The following is a 19,601-nucleotide window of genomic DNA, read 5'->3' on the forward strand; positions in this document are numbered from 1 at the left end:
AGATGAAAGATCTTTTTTAACGTGCTGCCACTTTGAATGACCCATGATTATTTACACTGTATTATTGATGTATCACTGTAATCTAACTGTGGATTGTGTCTCCATCCTTTTCTTCATCTTCCATAATCACCGTTTGTTCTTCTTCTATAAACAGCTTAGTGCCTTAAAAAGAGAAGAACACAACAAACAAACAAACAACAAACAACAAACAAACAAAATAAAAGGTGAAAAGAGGAGTTGATTTAATGTACTTTTTAGAAAATATAAGGCTAAAGAGAGTTTTTCAGTTGTTTATTTTTTTATTTTAATGTCGTTTTCCAGCATCATGTGAGTTATCCTCATTTCTTTTTGGCATTTCAGTCTCCTAATACATAGTGAACTAGAGCTGAATCACTGCATTTTTAGCTAAAATTATTAAGCACTATTAAGTCCAGCATATTTTTGATACCTTTAAAAAGAGACTGATGTTTCTTTTGGGAACCTGTTTGTTAGAAAGATTTGGGTGGCTAAATAAGGGAAAGAGATTGCATGATGAAGCAAGTACTGTAATTAATCTTTGTGGTAGAAACAGTTTTTGTGGATATGTATGTTTTCTCTATGTATATAGCCATAATACTTAGATTTTGCAAGTGCAGGTGACAAAAGAGATGTTAAAATACCCACATGACAAGTGCCATCTCCACTGAAATGATATAGTATCAGTAAATTGCAAAAGCTACTGAATTAAGAACAATGTGAAAATAGACTTGGATTGTAGATTGTGCATCCCAGAAATTTATCTCTTCTCCTTTCTCTGTGTCTTTCTTTCTCTTTTTCTCTGTTAAACCAGTAAGTCTGCCTTTGGGGATCTGGAGGGTTTTGTAAAATACCAAGGTATAACAAAAGTTGTAACTGCTCTCCACATCAAAAAAATAAGAGTGATGCAAGAACAACACATTAAGTACAAAATGTTTTTGAAACCTATTTTAACATAGGTTAAATATTTTAACATACTGTGCTGGGCTTGCCTGTTTCCAATAAAAATCAATTGACCTCTGTGATGGATTTTATGCCCACATGCCTTGGTGTGGATGTTAACTGTCTATAACCAGGATGAGGGACACCATTGCTTTGAGACCAATGAAATCTCTCCTTTTAAATTTGATCTCCTACTGGTGGCTAGCCAGCCATGCTGTTCTGTCAAATCAACTTGTTTTGCTTCTTTCTGCATCAACCATTCTTTCAAGAGAAGGCTTTCAGTCTTGACCAGGTCTGAAAATAGGATAATACCACAGAGGAAGATTTTCTTCAAATCTAGAGTCTTTTCAGAGGAGACAAATTAATGAAAATATTGACCTATACTGCACTTCATTTAAGTTAGCTCCATCTTTATTTACATGCAGTTCTTGTGAACTAGCTGGTTTCAGCAGCACTATGAGATAAACTGAAAGGCATAAATTAATGTAAATTTGAAACACAAAGCACTTCATTTGTTCAAGCAGCAATTAAGTAACTATTGCTGTTGACAGCAAAGAATGATGCCATTTTATGGAGATGGATGTAAATATTCCCAAACAGACTTCTATCCCTATAGGCAACCTAGGCATATACAGGCATGGTTTTTTTCCTTTTGTCTTTGGGGTTTGGGTTGTGTGTGCTCCAAAGGGGAGTGTGGGTTATTTGTTGTTGGTTTTTACATCCTGGACCATTTGAGGAACAGGGAAAACATAACTAATATATGCTTAAAATGTACCTCCAAATGTGTGACAAAATCCAATCTATGTGCATTTGCTATTGAGAGAATTACAGAAACAGTCTGCTAAGATGCTGCCTGTCTGTACAGAGCTTTTCAGATCCTGTATTCTGGATCTGTTTTCCAGTGATTAACTGCCTGTGGCAGACTTATGCCTGTACCAGGCAAAGTAACCTATGTATTTAAATGCCTGAATTCCATTCCCTTCCTGTTCTAAGGATGCGTATTTACTTTTCAAGATGCATAGCAACGTACATCAATCTGCTGGTTGAAATTCACCAATGATGGCTCCATGATTTTCTATGAAAGGCCTTTGGTTAAAGGCTGGTCCAATATTTGCTACTTATTTACTTTCAGATTTATTCCATCTGGTAGTGCACACAAAGAAACTAAGCTTTTGTGGAACTGCTGTGAAAAACAGAACCTGAGTTGCAGACTTGGAGACCTAAGAACACCCAGCAGGACTATGTGAGCTAAGTAAATATAGACAAACCTTTCTGTCCTGTCTCCTTATTAGTTGTGCTGAAGTAAGCAGCACTCAGTGCTACATGGTATGGATGTCTTGGAGTGGCTACCTAGAACAGAGGCTAGACAGAGTTAAGAGAATAAAGTAGGCATTTATTAAAGGCCTTCAGTAGCTACACCTTAGGCAGTGTAAAAACCTCACAGAGGCTACACCCAAGATGGATGGTGGTCACAGGTTTTTCAGACAGATATAAGTTTGGTCTATTTGCATGTCAGGGGTTAATTCTCCAATTACAGCTTCAGGTAATGAAGCCATATTTCCCCATCTTGCTCCGCCCCAATTCACTTTTGTTTATACATCTCAGGGCCTGAGGCTGTGATGTGTGCTTGGATCACAGGCCCAGAGGGATTATTTTGTCTAACTAAAATGTGAAGACAGTTAACTACACTTTATATGGAGTTTGGAGTTATGCATTAATGCAGCACAGGTTTTGAAAAATATAAAAGCTAAAATCTTAAGGCATAAGTATCTTTTGTGACCTGATAATGAGGATTGTCACTATTTCTAATATTTCCCCTTCAGATGCCCTGCAAACCACTAGGAGATACCAATTCAAGAAACTCCACTTAATTCTAGTAAAAGAGCTTAATTAATAGAGTGTTCTCTTGAATAGCTGTCCACACAAATACTTTATTGTAAATGCAGCTAAAATGGAAGATGTGTTATCCCTCTTTGTTTTGACCAGCACTCCTAGGACAGTCCCTCTCCCTTTGGGTGGCCAGAGAGATTTTCTGTCACAAACAAAAGCAAGTCAAAGGTACCATGAAGAAAATTAATGAATCTACTGGGTGGCATGTGGTCCAAGTGAGAAGCAGAGTAAGTTTTACACCTTGCAAGCACCCAATCCAATTGGGAAATGCAGATAAAGAAAGGGGGCTACAAAATTAGTTATCTGAAATCTCTACAAGGGTCAGGATTCTAAATGTATTCAGCCTTCAAACTTCTACTAATTGGCACGGTTAATGTTGTGCCATGTCCGTATACATGAGTCATGGGCAGATGTCTCCTTCAGTGGCAAGCTCTCCTTCAGTCACCCAACACCTTGTCTTTCTGAAGGCAAGAAGACCAGAAGAATTAGACCAGAAGACAAAATATAATCAGATTTCTAATGGTCATTTTTTCTGCATCACTTGACAGTAAATGGCTTGAATCTGATCCAAGCCCGTAGTCAGCTCAGGAACACTCTATTGTCATTCCCACTTAGCATTATATAGTCTGTTAACTAAATTAAAGGCCTTCAGGCCTGTGGATTTGAGCTAGAATGTAAATACATGTGTAAATATGGGAATGCGGTTCCTGAAATGTGGCTGACTGAGGTTTCCTAATCAAATGAGAGATAACTAGTAAAACCAGTTTCAAACCCTCATTCTCTCTCAAGCCCAGAAAACCAGTTAAGGTGGCTCCTTTGGGAAAATAACACACCTTCATTGAAAACCTCTGGGTGAGAAGAATGAAAGTTTAACCCTTCACCTCTTGCCTTTCCCAACTCAGCTGCAGGAGCTGTCCCTAGGCAGTCTGTAGATGTGCTATCTTGCTGTTTTTCTGATTTGTAGCCCAGGAGGTATGGCTTAGATCTAGGTAGCACCTGACAAATAGATGATTTAAGAAAAATTCTTCTGCCTAGTTTTTAGCTTACTAACAGAAACAGTCATGTTTTTGTGAGCCATTGTGGTTCTAGAGTCTACCTAAAAATTGCAAGTACTTGCAAGTTCTGCTGGGAAATTATGATTACATTATATTTACCCTCTGTTTCCTTTAGCCAGATCCCTTGGCAAATATTAACAGAACAATCAAATAAACAATCCTTAAAATAGGTCTGCAGAATGAGTTGCATTTCATAATACACACAGCTAGGAAAGCAGAGGTAGGGAGGCTAAGTTATTTATGTAAAGAGCAAACAGAGAAAGACTAGCTTACAAATGTTTCCCAAATCAAACATGTTTCTCACTCCTTTAAACCCAGAATTTCTAAACTGCATTCAGTAAAGCACATTTTCTTCACAAGTTGTCAGAGGCATCATATCAAAGAAGTTTTATACAAATCACTACCATTTTGAGTTCCCATTTGTATTCCCTTTCCATTGTTTTGAATTAAAATGCCGATTTTCCCTTGAAATTGCTAGTGGTCCATGGAAAGTTTATAACCTCTTCTGTAGCCTTCTCTGGGCTACATCGCTCTCTGAGTTTTGAATCCTGAACTCGACTGGGAACATCTGGAGTTCATCAGTTTGCAAAGTGATTCATTGGTAATGATCTTGCTATTGATTGTGGTAAGCATTTGATACACTACTAGTATGGGTCCATCTGAGAGCTGGCAACCTCTGTTTGAGTCTTGCATTTCAGCTGTCTCTAGCATCTGCTCTAAAAAGGTTGGTTTATGTGCTATAACTAGGTAATCAGAATTACATAAATATTCTTTTCCTTCATCACTTCTTAATTTAAATAAAAGAGGGGACATGATCATAACGCACAGTGCATCTTTATTTAGTATACGTTCCTAAATTCTTACTCCTGACTGTACCCAAAAAGCAGGTTAGCTCTATTCAAATGATCCATGATAGGCCTTCCCTTCCCTTCCCTTCCCTTCCCTTCCCTTCCCTTCCCTTCCCTTCCCTTCCCTTCCCTTCCCTTCCCTTCCCTTCCCTTCCCTTCCCTTCCCTTCCCTTCCCTTCCCTTCCCTTCCCTTCCCTTCCCTTCCCTTCCCTTCCCTTCCCTTCCCTTCCTTCCCTTCCCTTCCCTTCCCTTCCCTTCCCTTCCCTTCCCTTCCCTTCCCTTCCCTTCCCTTCCCTTCCCTTCCCTTCCCTTCCCTTCCCTTCCCTTCCCTTCCCTTCCCTTCCCTTCCCTTCCCTTCCCTTCCCTTCCCTTCCCTTCCCTTCCCTTCCCTTCCCTTCCCTTCCCTTCCCTTCCCTTCCCTTCCCTTCCCTTCCCTTCCCTTCCCTTCCCTTCCCTTCCCTTCCCTTCCCTTCCCTTCCCTTCTATAGGATGTATTGCACATCATGCCAGAAGCACAGAATTATCATTAAGGTGCTGCTAATGAGAGGTTCATCACCACTTGGCTTCCTCAGTGCATGTCAGGGACTGCAGAATGAGGAGGGGATTGATCAGTAGAGCTTTGCTCCAGGTTGAGGCATTTTAGTGCTGGTGACCTAAAAATTTCTATGTGCTTAGGTTTGAAAAGCAGGTCAGGAGTTGGCTTTTCAGAAAAGTAGGATTGCAGTTTGCAAGAGATAATAGAGTGACCAAATGCTGTTTCTTTCTCCCTGTCCTTTGTATCCCCAGAACTTGAACATGGGATATGTATTAGATTTTTCATGAACCCCCACTGTTATTATATACTTAGACCAAATAGGTCCAGTTGAAGGACTGCTAAGTACACTGAGCAGAGAGCAACCTCCTTTTAGCCTTCCAAGTATATCTCTAACACTAGCCACTTTTTGCTGCCTCTTAGGAGGATCTTTACCTAAGTTTCTTACCTATTATCAAAGGTGGGATGTGTATTGCAGGTGTATCTTTTCTTCTGGGCTTTTTCTGCTCCAGTTCAGCGATTTGAGAGACTGGTCTCACTCTTTCTCTCTGTGATTTCTCTGTGATACCATACCTTTTCAGCAGATTTTCAGATGAGTCTGAAACTATGGCTGTAATTAAGAAATAAAGAAAATGCTACTTTAGACTATTTACATTGAAGAAACTTTCACCTGTGTAGCTCTCCCAAAGACTACTCTGAAGTACAGCTGCACAACTGCATGATCTGCTGCATGATGCACCTACCCTACATTTCTTTCAAATTAATTATTTTCCATAGGCTCTAGAAAACAATGTTATCAGGCCAGCTGGCTTCTGATTGTACATAATGCACTAAACTGCAGCCCATCAGAAATCGTGGGACAGATGAGTGTAATCTCCTGTTCCAGAACTTTAGACTTGTTACCACAGTAGCTTAATCACACAGATACTCGAGGTTAATTGGGAGCAATGTGACCACACAGAAGTGGCTGTTTTAACCAGTGAAAGAATGTTTTCTTTATGGTGTGACAATTGCAGGAAGAAAACACCGCTCTCCAGCCTCTGAGCTGCTCTTCCTAAGAGAGAATTGCTAATGGAAGATAAATGTGAAAACTGAACAAAATCAAATTCAATATCTGGATTACAAATACTGGAAAATCCCAGTTGCTTATTTTTGACTTGGTGAATTGTTGCAGATATATGGAGAAGCATACAAGTAGTTACTGGCTAACTCCTCTGTGTATGTGCAGCATGGGAAGAGGAACTCAGTAATATAAGAGCACAGCTCTCTCGCTGTAGTTTATAACAAGGAGTGCTTGTTAGCTGAGTGACAAACATTTATTCCCACTGCTGTTTTTGGATCATTAGGCATCAGTGGCAGTCTCCTGCTTATTATTCCCTTCTCTGGGTTGGTGGCATTTGGCTCTCAGACACCTGTATTTGTGCCACAGCAGGGAGCACCCTACAAGAAGCCCCTTCACTGATGTTTTCTGGCTTCCTGAAATGCCTACCCTTTGCCAGAGTCCCCATAAACACATGAGCCCTATGATTTCAAGGAGGAAAATCCTGTAGGTGGCTTGTGTACTTCACCAGTCTACTCCTAGTCTCATCCCCAGCCTCCCGCTGTGCACTGGATGCAAGTTTCATGAGAAAGTGCAGGGGCTGGATTTGATCCTTTTTGATTTTGGACCATATCCAATTGGGACATCTAGTATGGCTCAGCAGCTGCCAATAAATACACATAATTTCACATGTAAATCTGACATTATTTATCAGCTCACGGGAGCATGGTTTTCAGAGCATAAACCTATCCACCTTGGTACTCCTAGAAGTGAGATCAAACCCTCCAACTTTCTTTGAGAAAGACATCCAAGAGGACATAATTGAATGAACATTCTGTGGACTTTCACCCAGCTTCAGTCCCTAGAGATGAACTGGGATTTCAAAGTCGAGAGATTTACCACTCACCTGTTAGAGGTGGTGGAGTGTGCAAAGCCGGTGTATCTTTTCTCTTTGGCTTCTTTTGCTCCTGTTCAATCTTCTGGGAAGCTGTGAGGGTTTTACCTTTTCTTGGTTTTTTTTTGAGGTCACAGCTCTTAATCAGCTGCTCTGAAAGATCTTCTGCAGGGAGAAAATACAACAGAAATTGAAATTTAGGGGAAATAAAAAACCTATTTTTTAGGTTGATGGTGAAAAGAATCATTTTGATAATAGTGCTTTAATCCAAGTAAATTAAAATTCCCAGGAAGAAAAATCTCTTAAATATTTAGAAAGCAAACAAAAGAGGGCTCCTTTCCATACCACATGGGAGTCAAGTGACTTAGGTAGTCCTGTGTTGCTGGCAGTAGACATAAAATGGAGACAGAGAGTTGTGGGCAGCTTGTGTGTTTACATGTCAGAGGGAAGGCTGCATCATTGTGTGCAGAGGTTCCATGGCCACTCCTGTTTCATCCAGTGGTAACTGTGTGCATTGTGTCTTCAAAACCAGTTTTGTGAAGGAAAGTTTTACATGTATAGGGTCAGTCTGAGGTACTGGTAAAATGAGGCAGTCAGTATATTGTTCCCTTCAAGATTCAACTTTGTTTCCAGAGCTACTGAGAAACTGGTATTTGCTTTTTATTTACATAACATTATGGTGAATGTTTGGTTTCCCTTTAAAATAATCCTTTACTCGAATGACTCAGAGTAAAAAGTCAACTTGACTTTTTCTGCAAGAGTCTGTATTTCTGGATGCTTATGCAAACTGAAAATACTGAAGATAGCTTGTTGTGGTAGTACATCCCCCTCCCTCAACTCCTCTTTAGGCCTGCCCTGCAATCTCAGCAGTTTCTGATAAGCCTTAGTTGAATCAGATGAGTGGTGGAGTGCCCCTTAACTGTGCCAGCTGGGTGGTGAAGCATCCATGACCATACTGGGTGCTCTTGTATGGTAAAGGTAGGAACTATTCTGACCATAGCAGGAACATCAGCAGTCTGGCCAAGGCAAGGAACAAAGGAAAAGCAGTCATTCTTATTGGCTTTGATAAGTAATTTACCTGAGTCGTAGCCTAACTGAAATGGTACCGAGATGTTATGAGACCTCTTGGAAAAATGTATTGTTGCCTGAGTGTAATAGCACTAGTTTTACTGGGCTTTTTGGGAAAAATCATCTTGTGATGTGACAAACAGCTGTGTAAAGTGAGGCTGTTTGATCTCTCCTGGAATACAGTGGGGCTCTGATGGGGATGCCTCTTAGAGCTTGCAAACCCTCAAGTTTGCAATATTTGAAAGACTATTGCTGACAATGAGGTCTAGGCAGATACACCACCCCCCCCACCACACACACACACACACACACACACTCCTTGAGGTGCAGCCCATGCCTGTTGAGAAACTCTAAGGGATTTGATATGAGTATTGCACTGAGCCTGAGGGGAATTTTTGATAGGTACCTTTACACTAGTAGTTATAGAGGTATACATCTTTTTTCATGTGTTCACACAAGTGAATGGATTATGATATGAATATTGTTGAGTATGTCATTAACTCACTGTTATAATTGTAGAAAATCCTTTTGAATTATTTTTAAAATATTAAATTAGTCAATGATTAAGTGCTTTTGCACCCTTTTCTTGTATCATACCCTCTGCACATTTACCCTCTTCCATCCCAGTCTTCATGTAAATCATTCCAAATTGCTTCTAATCCAATTTACTTATGTATGCTTTGTCTACATGGTAAGTAATAGAATTAACCTTTCCACTTTGTTAAAGCTGCATTCTCATAAATTCATATTAAACCCCACTTTTTACCAGTAACCTTGATGATGATTCTTTAAGCATTTCAACCACTCATTTGTGAACCTCTCATCATTGCAGAAACCAATGCTTTGAATTCTTAAAAGCTGCTTGTTTGACTTCAGCTGGGCTTCTCACACCATTACCCAAGCCATGACTGCAGACTTGGATGCAAGCATGACTTCATTCCAGATTCTCTCACACTATTTAAGGCAGATGTTATGTCTCTGAGCCTGCAGGTAGACATGGGAAGGATGGCCTCTGGGCCTTCACAGGCTTTCTTCATAGTTCTAATGAGCTCATTAACCCTCCCACCGCCTCAGTTTCCCAACAGTATAATGAAACTCATTCTATATGTATTTAAATAAGCGATTTTATGAACCAACTATGCTTGGTATACCAGCATTTGTAAAAACGGTGCCTGTGACTAGAAATGTCATGTAGCAGAGACAGAACTAAGATTCCTTCCTTGCAGTACAAATAAACAAAATTTATAAAACCTGTGGTGAGACACTTTTTTTACAGGGAAGTGAAATTGCATTTGTGTTTCATTATTGCCATCACAAAGGTAACAACAAGTGAACAGATTTTTCTTTCTGGGTTGCTAAATCTTCAGGACAATTTTGTAAAATAAGAGTGAAATCATAGCACTTGAAACAGAGGCAAAGACCATGAATATGCAAAAAGCATATCTATCAAGCATGAAGTCTGATATTCAGAAGTGTGACAGAGCAAAGACAACCCTGGTATGCTCATTGTAAAAGTTGTATGAAGTAGCTTCAAGAAAAGAAACTGGTGATGAAGGAGAAAACATTTTTAGAAAGCTGTCTCAATGATGGAAAATGGAATGCTTGAAATCTTTTACTCAAATTGCGTATGGAAGATATATTCAGGGAAGCTCAGCTATAGCCTAGCTTTCAATTTACTGTGGTATAAATGAAGAAACTGCTCTACCAGGGAAAAGATCAATGACTCTTTTTCCTTTCTCCACTTTAATTAACTTCACTCTAGAGCTTCAGCTGATATTTATATGCAGGAAAAATGCTCTTTGTCTTTCCATCTGGCACTAGAAGCATCAGCAGAAGGTGTAATCTATCTGTTTTCATGGGGGGTTGGTTGAATCGCTGGAGGGGAAAAATGGACACTAGACAGGACTTTATGATGTGAAGACAACACCCCTTATTAGTGCAATGACATCATCAAATAACACTTACCTAAATGGTTACACTGTGAATCTTGCTTGTCCAGTCTGTCCTCTGGGATATCAAGTGGCTGAACACATTCTGTTGACATCATTGTAGTGGGCTTTTCTACCCTTATGAAAATATTACACCACATTAAAAAAAAAAATTGAAAAAAGAAATTCAGCAGCATGATATAAAACAGACATATTGGTGTTACCTAACGACTGATGAGGAGTTCTTGTCTTTCAGCAGTCTGCTGACCTCATTTTTTACAGTAACCTGTTTTTCCACCTACCTTGCTGTAAGCAACCCACACTAGCATGGGTTGGCTCTACAGAAAAACATTTATTTTTTTTGGAGCGTACAGAAAGTGCTATCTCATACAGAAAGTCCTATATCATACACAATGTAAATGCTAAGGAATGGGACGTTTTGTTCCAGTTTTCTTCTCCTTTTTTTCTCAACTGTAAGCCAAGGATCATATTTGGTATTTATTATATGAAGCAGCTTTAATCATGAATTCTGTTGACTTAGTCTTATAAGTCCAGCTCCACTAAGAAACCTTGCATACCCCAGAAAAACCAGGGGTAAAGTACTGCCTTCAGAAAGATGGGCAGTGACCACAGACCCCAAAGCAATCATGAAATAAATTTACTTATCACTTTGGTAAGACCATGGGAACCCATTTCACACAGCTATATAAGTGTACATGCTCTGTAAGTCTCACTGGATTGCTGTTTGAGATATTTTATTCCCTTTTACTTATAGCTGCAGTGGGTGTTGAAGCCCATCCTCACCCATCCTCCTACCTGAGCTTCCCCAGCACCTTGCAAGCTGAGATGTGATCCTGGGGCTGCCACAGATGCCACCATAGAAGGAAGAAAATTAGACCATTTTTCACAGCTGATCATTTCTATGGTTGCTTAGCAGAAACTCAACAGAATGACAAAAGCAATGTTAAAGGGAAACAAGCCTCAACCTGAAGGTGCAGTCCAAGAGATCTCAGTATCTGCCTTCATCCAGCAACAGCTGTGGTGGTTTCTTATTCACAACCTCTGTTCTCCATTTTCAGGGAATAAGAGCAGACTGTGATTTCCTTGTAAGGAGGAGAAAGGCAATGAGGAAAAGACTGGAGACATTATGAATAATGGATGAAAGAAATAATTGGAAAAAAATAGAGAAAGGGGAGGTAGAGAAGGAAAGGCAAATAAAACAAAGGTAAGAAAAGAGGCAGCTGGAGAATAACAGTGAAAAGGAGGATGGGAAAATAGGAGTCTAAACTGTGTGAGTTTGGTTTTATCTTGCTGGAGGAAAAGAAATTACCTTATGATTTCTCTGTAAATTACAATGGCTGTTTGTTGACAAGAAACAGAACAGTAGGGGAGTTAATCTCATTTCCATGACTAAACTTGCATCTATGTAAAGAACAAGTAACCCTTGAGCAAAATCCAGTCACAAAAATATTCACAAAGAATGTAGGAAAGGTTGCACTGATGTAGTTCTTCACTGGATGGAAACACATGTCTTAAATGCCAGTAACTTAAAAATAAATGGAATAACACTGCTGTTACAGATGGATATTTAGATAAGCCCTTTCCTTTTGCCCAGGCCTCTGGCAGCAAGCATTAGCTTTATTGAGGCAGCTGGCACCCCAAAGTCCACTCTCATTCACAAGTTCTTTAATAATGGCTGATTTGGTCTATTATAGAATTAATTATTTAGCTAATTTAAAGTCAAAACTAATTTAAAGTCAAGACTTAAACCAAACTAATACTACACAGGATAAAGACAAAAAGAAAAGAGACTACTAGTAGATATATACAGAGCGAGGTTAAAGGTACCTATTAATGTTACAGCTAGCAAAGAAATAATGTAACTTAGGATTCAATGTATCTTACCATCCAGTTGTTGGTGAGGCACACATTGAGATCCTTTCCCTCAATCCCCAGGGAAGTAACCTCGGACTTGTGTCCAAACTCTAGGGAGAAGTCTCCCAGACTTTTAGGGTGTGTGTGTAGAGGCTCCTACCTCTGTGATAACTCATGTATCTTTTATAGTTTGTAAAATGGTGTCTCTCAGTCAAGAATATTTCCTTTATCTCTTCCCACATCTGCTGTCCAGACTAAGATGTTGATTCTTAGCTAAAGTTTGAGCCCTTTTGGCACCAGGGGTGACCTCTTGCTGGGCCTTTCAGCCCCTAGGTTATCTCTTCATGGACCAACTCTCTGTGGTAGAGAGGAGGTGGGGTAGACATCCTGCCACAACTGCCTGGCAGCATCAAATTTGACTCATGTCAACATCAAAGGTTGATGTTGACTGATACTGTACATATGGGATTAATTCCCTTATGTTTTACTATTTAAAATTTACAAAAGTTTGTAATATTCTACAAATTTTTAGAGCCTTAGTGAATCAGGCCTAGATGAGGGATTTCACCTCCAGATGTTCACTATAGAAATGTCCAGCCTCACATCTGTACCAAAGTGTCATTCTGCCTGAAGGCTCATTTGCCTTCACTGCAAGAAAATCCTTCATTTGGGAAGGCTCTACAGAAAGAAATCTTTGGAGGCGCCTTGACATGGTTTCTCTGTTTATTCACCATATAAGTAAGCTATAGCTGTGGTTCAAAATGAAGCAGTCATCTTTTTATTGAATTCAAAACTTATTATCTGGCCATATGAAGGCTTACACTACATTTTGTGATTTGAGCGGGTTTTATTCTTCAATGCCATTTGACTTTATTGGATTTGATTAGGGCATGCTGACTAAATATTATGACTAGTTAAAGTGTTATTTTCTGAAGAATACTCTGTTTACAAGGTTTTCAGTAAAATCAGGGATGTTATTTCAGACACTATGGACATTTTTGTTTTTAACATGTCTTGAGGCAAAAAGGGCTGAGGATAGATAGCAAAGTTTAAATGTAAAATTGGTAGTAAATTATATTTACTGGAAATGGCTTAAAAAATATAGTTAAATTTGGTTAGATTTCAATGAGTTGCTTCATTGAATTATTTCACCCAATAAAAATTAAGTTTTGTAGAGACTTAATATAGGATTGATTAATTATTTTTTCTTAATATGATAGTTTGGAAAATATTATTCTAAAATACATCCCTTAGAACTGTGTTCATATTTTCATTGTCACAAATGCCAAGCCTTTGGTATCTTCAGTGCTTTAAAATTCTGGTTTGAAGGCTAACTTCTGACACTCCACTTTCTTTTTTAAGTGTGCCCTGAAGCCAGCATTGCCTTGCTTAGAAAAGCACTGCACTTTGCAACAGTCTGTGTCACAAAAGAATGAAAAGATAAAAATTACCAGAATATATCATGGATTTTGGTATCTCAGGTGTATATACATTGTCTCTGGCGTGTGAACCTGTGAGTGGTGTTACTCCTGTCACCACGGATTACACACGGAGCTCTCCTCCAAAGGAAGGTTGCTGTATGTGACCATTGTAATGGTGCTTTCCCATCCCAGTAAAATCAGTTCCTGCCACTAAGGAAACAGATTCCCCAGTAACATTTTCTGTGGGAAGGTAGCCTGCTATAGGAACTGTATGAAGCCATTAATATGGCTTTAAAAATTGAAGCATGTTCTCAGATTTTCATGCATTAAGTGCAAGGCTTTTCCTAGCAGCCTTTATGTTAGCACAGTTTGCACACTCTGCTGCCCTCAGTCACCTTGGTCGCGCATGCTTGCTATTCATGTGATGAAGGAAAGCATTTTTTTCTTGCACTCTGTTATGCCTCTTGACATAATGCTCCCCATTTATCCTTTGTGCACCTGTAATTGTTACATTGGAGGCTAATTCACACAGAATAGAAGATACTTCCTGAGATGCTATAGATTTTTCTATATGATTTAGGATTCAGTTGTCATTTAGCCAGGGACTTTGGTATGGTGCAGCTGGGCTGTACCACTCTCTGCAGAGATATGTGCCTAAGTCGCACCTCAAGTCTCTTATTTCTAGGAAAAGAGAGAGCTGATAGAGAGAGACAGATGAAATGATCTCCTAAAAGTTTAAGCAAGTTCAAGCTTTGCCTACATAGTTTTGTGTTGCTCCTTGTTGTAGCTTCTGGCATGAGACTGGATTGGCTCTACTTACAGACAGAGAAGGGCAATGAGTGATAAGACAGACTGAAAAGTGCAAGTATTACTAAAGGCTGCTTCAGCCTCATGTGAATGAAATCTCATGCTGAATCGCTGTCATATAACAGCATGACTCCTTTGGGCATACACCCTTGTAAGATATGGTATATCTGAACTTTTTGCTTTCTGGATATCATCTTTGGATTTTTAGAAAGATTAAAGCACATACTAAAATTTTTTTCGAAATTATCAGTTGCTGTACCAGCTTGATTAAAGTGCCAAAATAAAGCTATATTATCACTCACTAATATAGTCCTAAAACACCAAGAACATAAATTCTTGCAAGTAATATGATTACATTCTTTGCTTAAATTTTTGGTTTCCAGAACAAAATTCACTAATGCAACCAGTTCCAGGCTTTATAAATATTTTTAAAATATATATAATATAATATAATATAATATAATATAATATAATATAATATAATATAATAAAATTAAATTAAATTAAATTAAATTATATATATGATCATATATAATTTTAAAAATATGTATAAAGTATTTTTTTAAAATACTTTGCTAGAGACAGATGCAGGAACCTGTTTTGGTTTACTATTTTAATACACAGTTGGTTTAATGTAGATGTGTGTCACAAGTAATCAGCTTAGAGTTTAGGGAATACTCAGTACACCTCCTCTCATATATTTATAAGATGATGTAAATCTTTCAAGGCAGTCCAATAATGTGACATTTAAACTTAAAATGAAATCTCATGAGAAAAAACCCTGTAAGATAGAAAACTAAAGCTTTGAGAACAAAATGAAAGGGCTGGACTTATTTTTCATTTGATCTTGAATTAGGCATGGAAGTGGCTTGGGGGAAAATCTCAATTTCTTGTCTTCTCTGAAGGTTTGAAAGGTTACAGGGGCTATGTAACTGCATGGGTATTAGGTACTATGGATAGTTGTGTGTAATCTGAAGGGACAATGCAGTTCTCAAATGAGTCACCCATAGGTGATCTAGTGATCTTTCTTACCTATAAGACGGAGAAATGAAGTTCTGATACACAATTCTTATAAAAGTTTACAGGGGTTATGTGGGTATTAATGTCAATACTCCTCACCATTGTACATTAAGGCTTGTGATTTCTTTGTATATTGAATACTTAGAATTTCTGAATTGGCCCTTTATAAGGTATCCACAACCTCTGTCTCTGAAGATTTCAGTAGACCATGTGGTGCATGTCGTATTGTGTGTGGAACTTTTTTTTTCTTGTTCAGGAGAGTGTTTTGTTTCTACAATTGACAAATTCCTGAAGAAAAAACGTGCTAATTTCCAGGGTGTGCAGAATTATTAAAAAAAAAACACTGTCATGTTGACAAGGATGCTAGATAAATAAAAGTACTTTTGAGAGCATCCTTTTTGGGTGAGAGCAGTCAATCTGAATTTAATAAGTTCATTTTTATAGTCAGTAATAATGTTGTCACAGAAGCCTGATAGGCCCTATGTACTTATCTTCTGAAGCCAGAGCAATTCCTATGAACACAGAGAGAAGCAGAGGCAGAAACAGAGGCAACTATGGTCCTGGAGTGGTACAGTGTGCACACTTGTTTGCCCTCACAGTCAGAGCCTGGCCTTGCTGCTGCTGGGGTACTCAATAGTTGGAAATGGAAGGAAATAGGGAGTATCTCACAGGCTGCTGCCAAATGCAGACATAAGGCAAAGGCTGGACTTCATTAGTAACAGTCCAGTCTGGACAAAAAGCAGCATTTTCTGCCCTGCCCAAAGAGCTGCTCTGGTGTGAGGGTTTGCTCTTTAAGACTGGTGCCTCTTCTGCCCCCAAGCATGCACTTAAAATTTCCTGGTGGGGTTTGAATATTAATCTATTTTAAATTGACTTGCCCCTTTCTGTCTGATTGCAATGACCACATAAGCAAGCAGGGACAGGTGAACTCCAAGCATCCTTACCTGCTCCTTTTTCCCTGCATCCTTAGACCTATCTGGGAGGTGAAGAGAGAGACCTGTCATTCCTTCTGTAGCATGCCCCCTGTGGAGGGCTCTATAGTGTGAGAAGGACTCTTATTTGCATGAAGTCATTTACAAATGCAGAAAGAAGGAATAAGATACTGGTTGAAGCCATCTTGCACACATCTGCCCTACACAGAAGCCATGTGAAACAGGTCAGGAGTCAAGGGGAATGGAACACCATCTGGCTGCATTTGGCTTCTTCCATCTGCTCTCAGCAGGCAGACTTGGTACCTTTATGAAAAAATATGCACCTTCACCCCTACCCCATCCTATCCCAGCCCCATTACAACTGCTTCCTGGCAAATCATGTAAATAAAGCAAGATTACAGTGGTCAGAGTAGAAAACGGACGTCCTACAAGTAGAAATTCTCAGTGTTGCTGCTCTGCACTCCAAACTTTTAATTGCAAGTTTTACTATATGTTTAACATTATTCTATTCTATTATTCTATATGCCTTCCAGGGTACAGAAGACAGCTTCATGCTAATGCACAGAGTTTCTTCTTCAGTTATTTCGGCAGTAGGCTGCTCTGCACAGGCATATTGTCAGATTACTCTGATTTTTACCTTTATAAAGCATATTTAAATCTTCTTAGCAAATATTTAGATATTTGAAAGCCTGATCTGAGTGCCTCCCTCTACCTAAAACTTTTGCTACTAATAATAGCAAGGACGCAGAAGTACCACAGAATTGTCTGGGATCAGTGTCTTCTCACAGACAGTGTGGGTGGTATTTCAAAAATATTTCAAACAATTGTGACTGGGTGGTGGACTTATTCCTGCTATTACTTTGTAAAATAAACTTGTAAAATAAACAAAAATATTTATTTGTTTGATTGAAAAAATGCGAGATACATTTGCACAAGTACTGGTTACAAAGTCTTTGTCTTTGGAGATAAAAAATACATTCTTCCCAAATTTTTTCCTTGAGGTACAAATTAACCCCTTGCACATGCCAGACTTAGTAGTGAGACAAGAAGTCCTTATATCAGTTTCCACTTTGCTGACTTACAAATCTGGTTGTGAACTGTCCCAGCAGTTAAAGTTAGTGCTTTAGTTTTCTCTAAAAACTAAATTGCCCCATAGCCCTATCCACAAATCCCAGACTCAGATTGGTCATACCTCAACTTTCCTCACAAGGGACCATCCCCAGCCCATTCCCTGTGGATTCCCAGTGGAGATCCTGTGCTTTCCTGCTCATCCCCAGAGGCAATAAGGCAACTAACTGCTGCTTAAAAAAACTCAAAGAAACGAACAAATTCACACACCCCCTCAAAAAACCAAACCAAACCAAACCAAACCAAACCAAACCAAACCAAACCAAACCAAACCAAACCAAACCAAACCAAACCAAAACCAAACCAAAAAACAAAACAAACAAGGAAATAAAGAAGCCAGCCAGCTGGGAGGAAAAACGTGTGGCTGAAGTACTTACTGAGTGGTGTGAAGTAGTAGGGAAGGTGCAGTTTGCCGTCGGGGTTCACTGCAGGATCTTTCTGGACTGGGGCTGCAGCTGATGCTCCTTCCCGTCTTATCTAGGGATAAGTGGAAGCCGTCACTGTGGCAACGCTGCACTCAGGAGTCCTCCTGGAGGCTGGGGAACAGCACCACCGCTCCCTGCCCCACCAGCAGATCCTAATCCCGTTTGCTTCCTTTTCCACAAGTTGTAGGGGCCAAAGGGGAGACAACAAGATGTGTGGGAGACCAGCAGTGCCTCAAAGCTGAGGTATCATTCCTGCCAATGACCAAGAGCCACAGATGCTGATGGTCTCAAAGAAGTAAGGGAGGCTGTGAAAGCTTTGGCACAGAGAGCCAAAAGGTGAGCGGCAGCTGCAGTGTCTAGAGCTGCAAAGAAAATCACAAGGGGAGGGAGTAAAGCTGATGCCGTCAGGGACCCAGGGGAAAGATGAGAATAAAAGTGGAGCAAGAAGGCAGGGAACACACCCAGGACAGCACTGTAAGTATAGAAACTGATGGTCACTGTCTCCAGCACCGAGGTTCACTGATGACTGCATTTTTTGTGTGTATAACACAAGTGGTTATACAAGCATGGTGTTTATGGGGTCAGGCAGGGAGTCTTCCATGGCTGCCAGTTGTTTGCCAGCAGAAACCAGTCTCTCCTATTTTAGCCCTTGCCTTTGGATGGAACTGCTGTTTCAGCTGAGGGAAGGAAATAAAAACATGCCTGACACTGGAAAAGCTCTGGAAGAAACACTATAATCTGTGGTGGGACTGTGAACTGCTCCTCTCTTAGTATTCATTTGCAACAAGAATGCCTTTGTCTATACAAACCGTGATGGCTCACAGTTGTTGTTCTCTTCTTTTCCCACTCTCAGTGACCGAAATTCAGAAGTGCCAGAGTGCATGGCATACTTTCTTTCATAAAGCAGTATATTGTACAGAAAACCCAAAGGGGCAAAGTGCTAATTGCCAGCCCTGCAAACTGTGCTACACCCTTGGATCCTTTATGTATCATATGTGGTTCTACAAAATGCCAAGCGTGTTAAATGCTCTAAAGGCACCATCTGAAAGAACTGTGAGCTTTCTCCATTGGTGCCTGGGAAAGACAAGTACATTCATTAACTTACAAGGTGCAAGTCTCCTGTGCTTATGTGTCTCAGTGGCCTACCTTTAAAAGCAAGTTCATAAATGCTTAAATTATTCCTGAAAAAATGGAACAGAGAGTCCTAAACATTTTTTGGTGAAGATTAATATTTCTAAATTAAAAAAACCAAACAACAAAAAAACCCCAAACCTTCAAATTCCTCAAATCATACAAAGCCCAAGCTTGCTTTTTATGTTGCCCACCTCCATCATTGTTCAGACCTCTCTGTTGCAGTGAATTTTAAATAAAAAGCCCTCTAATTTTCACTGAAATGTCTTTTATTTCGAAAAACAATTATTTCATATCTTTCTATGAAGTCAGAAAATCAGAATGAGGTGAATGAAACAAGGTGGTCAAATCAGAAATATGTTTTGAAACTCAGCTGAAGATTGCCTTTTTATTGTCCTGATTAAAAGTCAGTCAATCATTTATAGCACTAAAGAATTCCCTGAGGACGATAATATAATTTCCTGTTCTATCCACCAGATCCCAAGGTTGCTTTGGGAATGTAACAATATAGGTTTACTCAAAAGGAAAGCAGCCTATCAGCTATCTCAGCAAAATTACACATCCAAACCTGGTCACCTTTTAGATTTGTTAGCTACAGTGATGCCACGAAGCATTTAACTGCAGCATCAGATTTATCCCAGTCTCTACAG

General features: G+C 39.4%; 1 protein-coding gene across 1 annotated transcript; it reads right to left on the bottom strand.

Annotated features, from left to right (window-relative positions):
• Positions 1-68: 68 nt before the first annotated feature.
• Positions 69-17,855, bottom strand: PPP1R17 (protein phosphatase 1 regulatory subunit 17). The gene is made up of 5 exons (XM_005529942.3): positions 17,773-17,855; positions 10,250-10,350; positions 7,229-7,381; positions 5,731-5,892; positions 69-162 (listed from the first exon to the last, which is right to left on the bottom strand). The coding sequence occupies exons 2-5, from the start codon at positions 10,329-10,331 to the stop codon at positions 83-85; spliced, it is 477 nt and encodes a 158-aa protein (XP_005529999.3). The 5' UTR covers positions 10,332-10,350; positions 17,773-17,855; the 3' UTR covers positions 69-82.
• Between the last annotated feature and the right edge of the window lie 1,746 nt (positions 17,856-19,601).

Source organism: Pseudopodoces humilis, chromosome 1 (genome assembly GCF_049639895.1).
Source record: "Pseudopodoces humilis isolate 2021_Gansu_Grassland_sample_001 chromosome 1, ASM4963989v1, whole genome shotgun sequence".
NCBI lineage: Eukaryota > Metazoa > Chordata > Aves > Passeriformes > Paridae > Pseudopodoces > Pseudopodoces humilis.

Excerpts from the sequence above, each read along its gene's own strand:
- PPP1R17 (XM_005529942.3), bottom strand. The coding sequence starts at position 10,331 with ATGATGTCAACAGAATGTGTTCAGCCACTTGATATCCCAGAGGACAGA. Across the intron at positions 7,382-10,249 it reads TTCACAGTGTAACCATTTAG|AAGATCTTTCAGAGCAGCTG; the intron begins GTAAGTGTTATT and ends TTCTCCCTGCAG. Across the intron at positions 5,893-7,228 it reads CACTCCACCACCTCTAACAG|CCATAGTTTCAGACTCATCT; the intron begins GTGAGTGGTAAA and ends TCTTAATTACAG.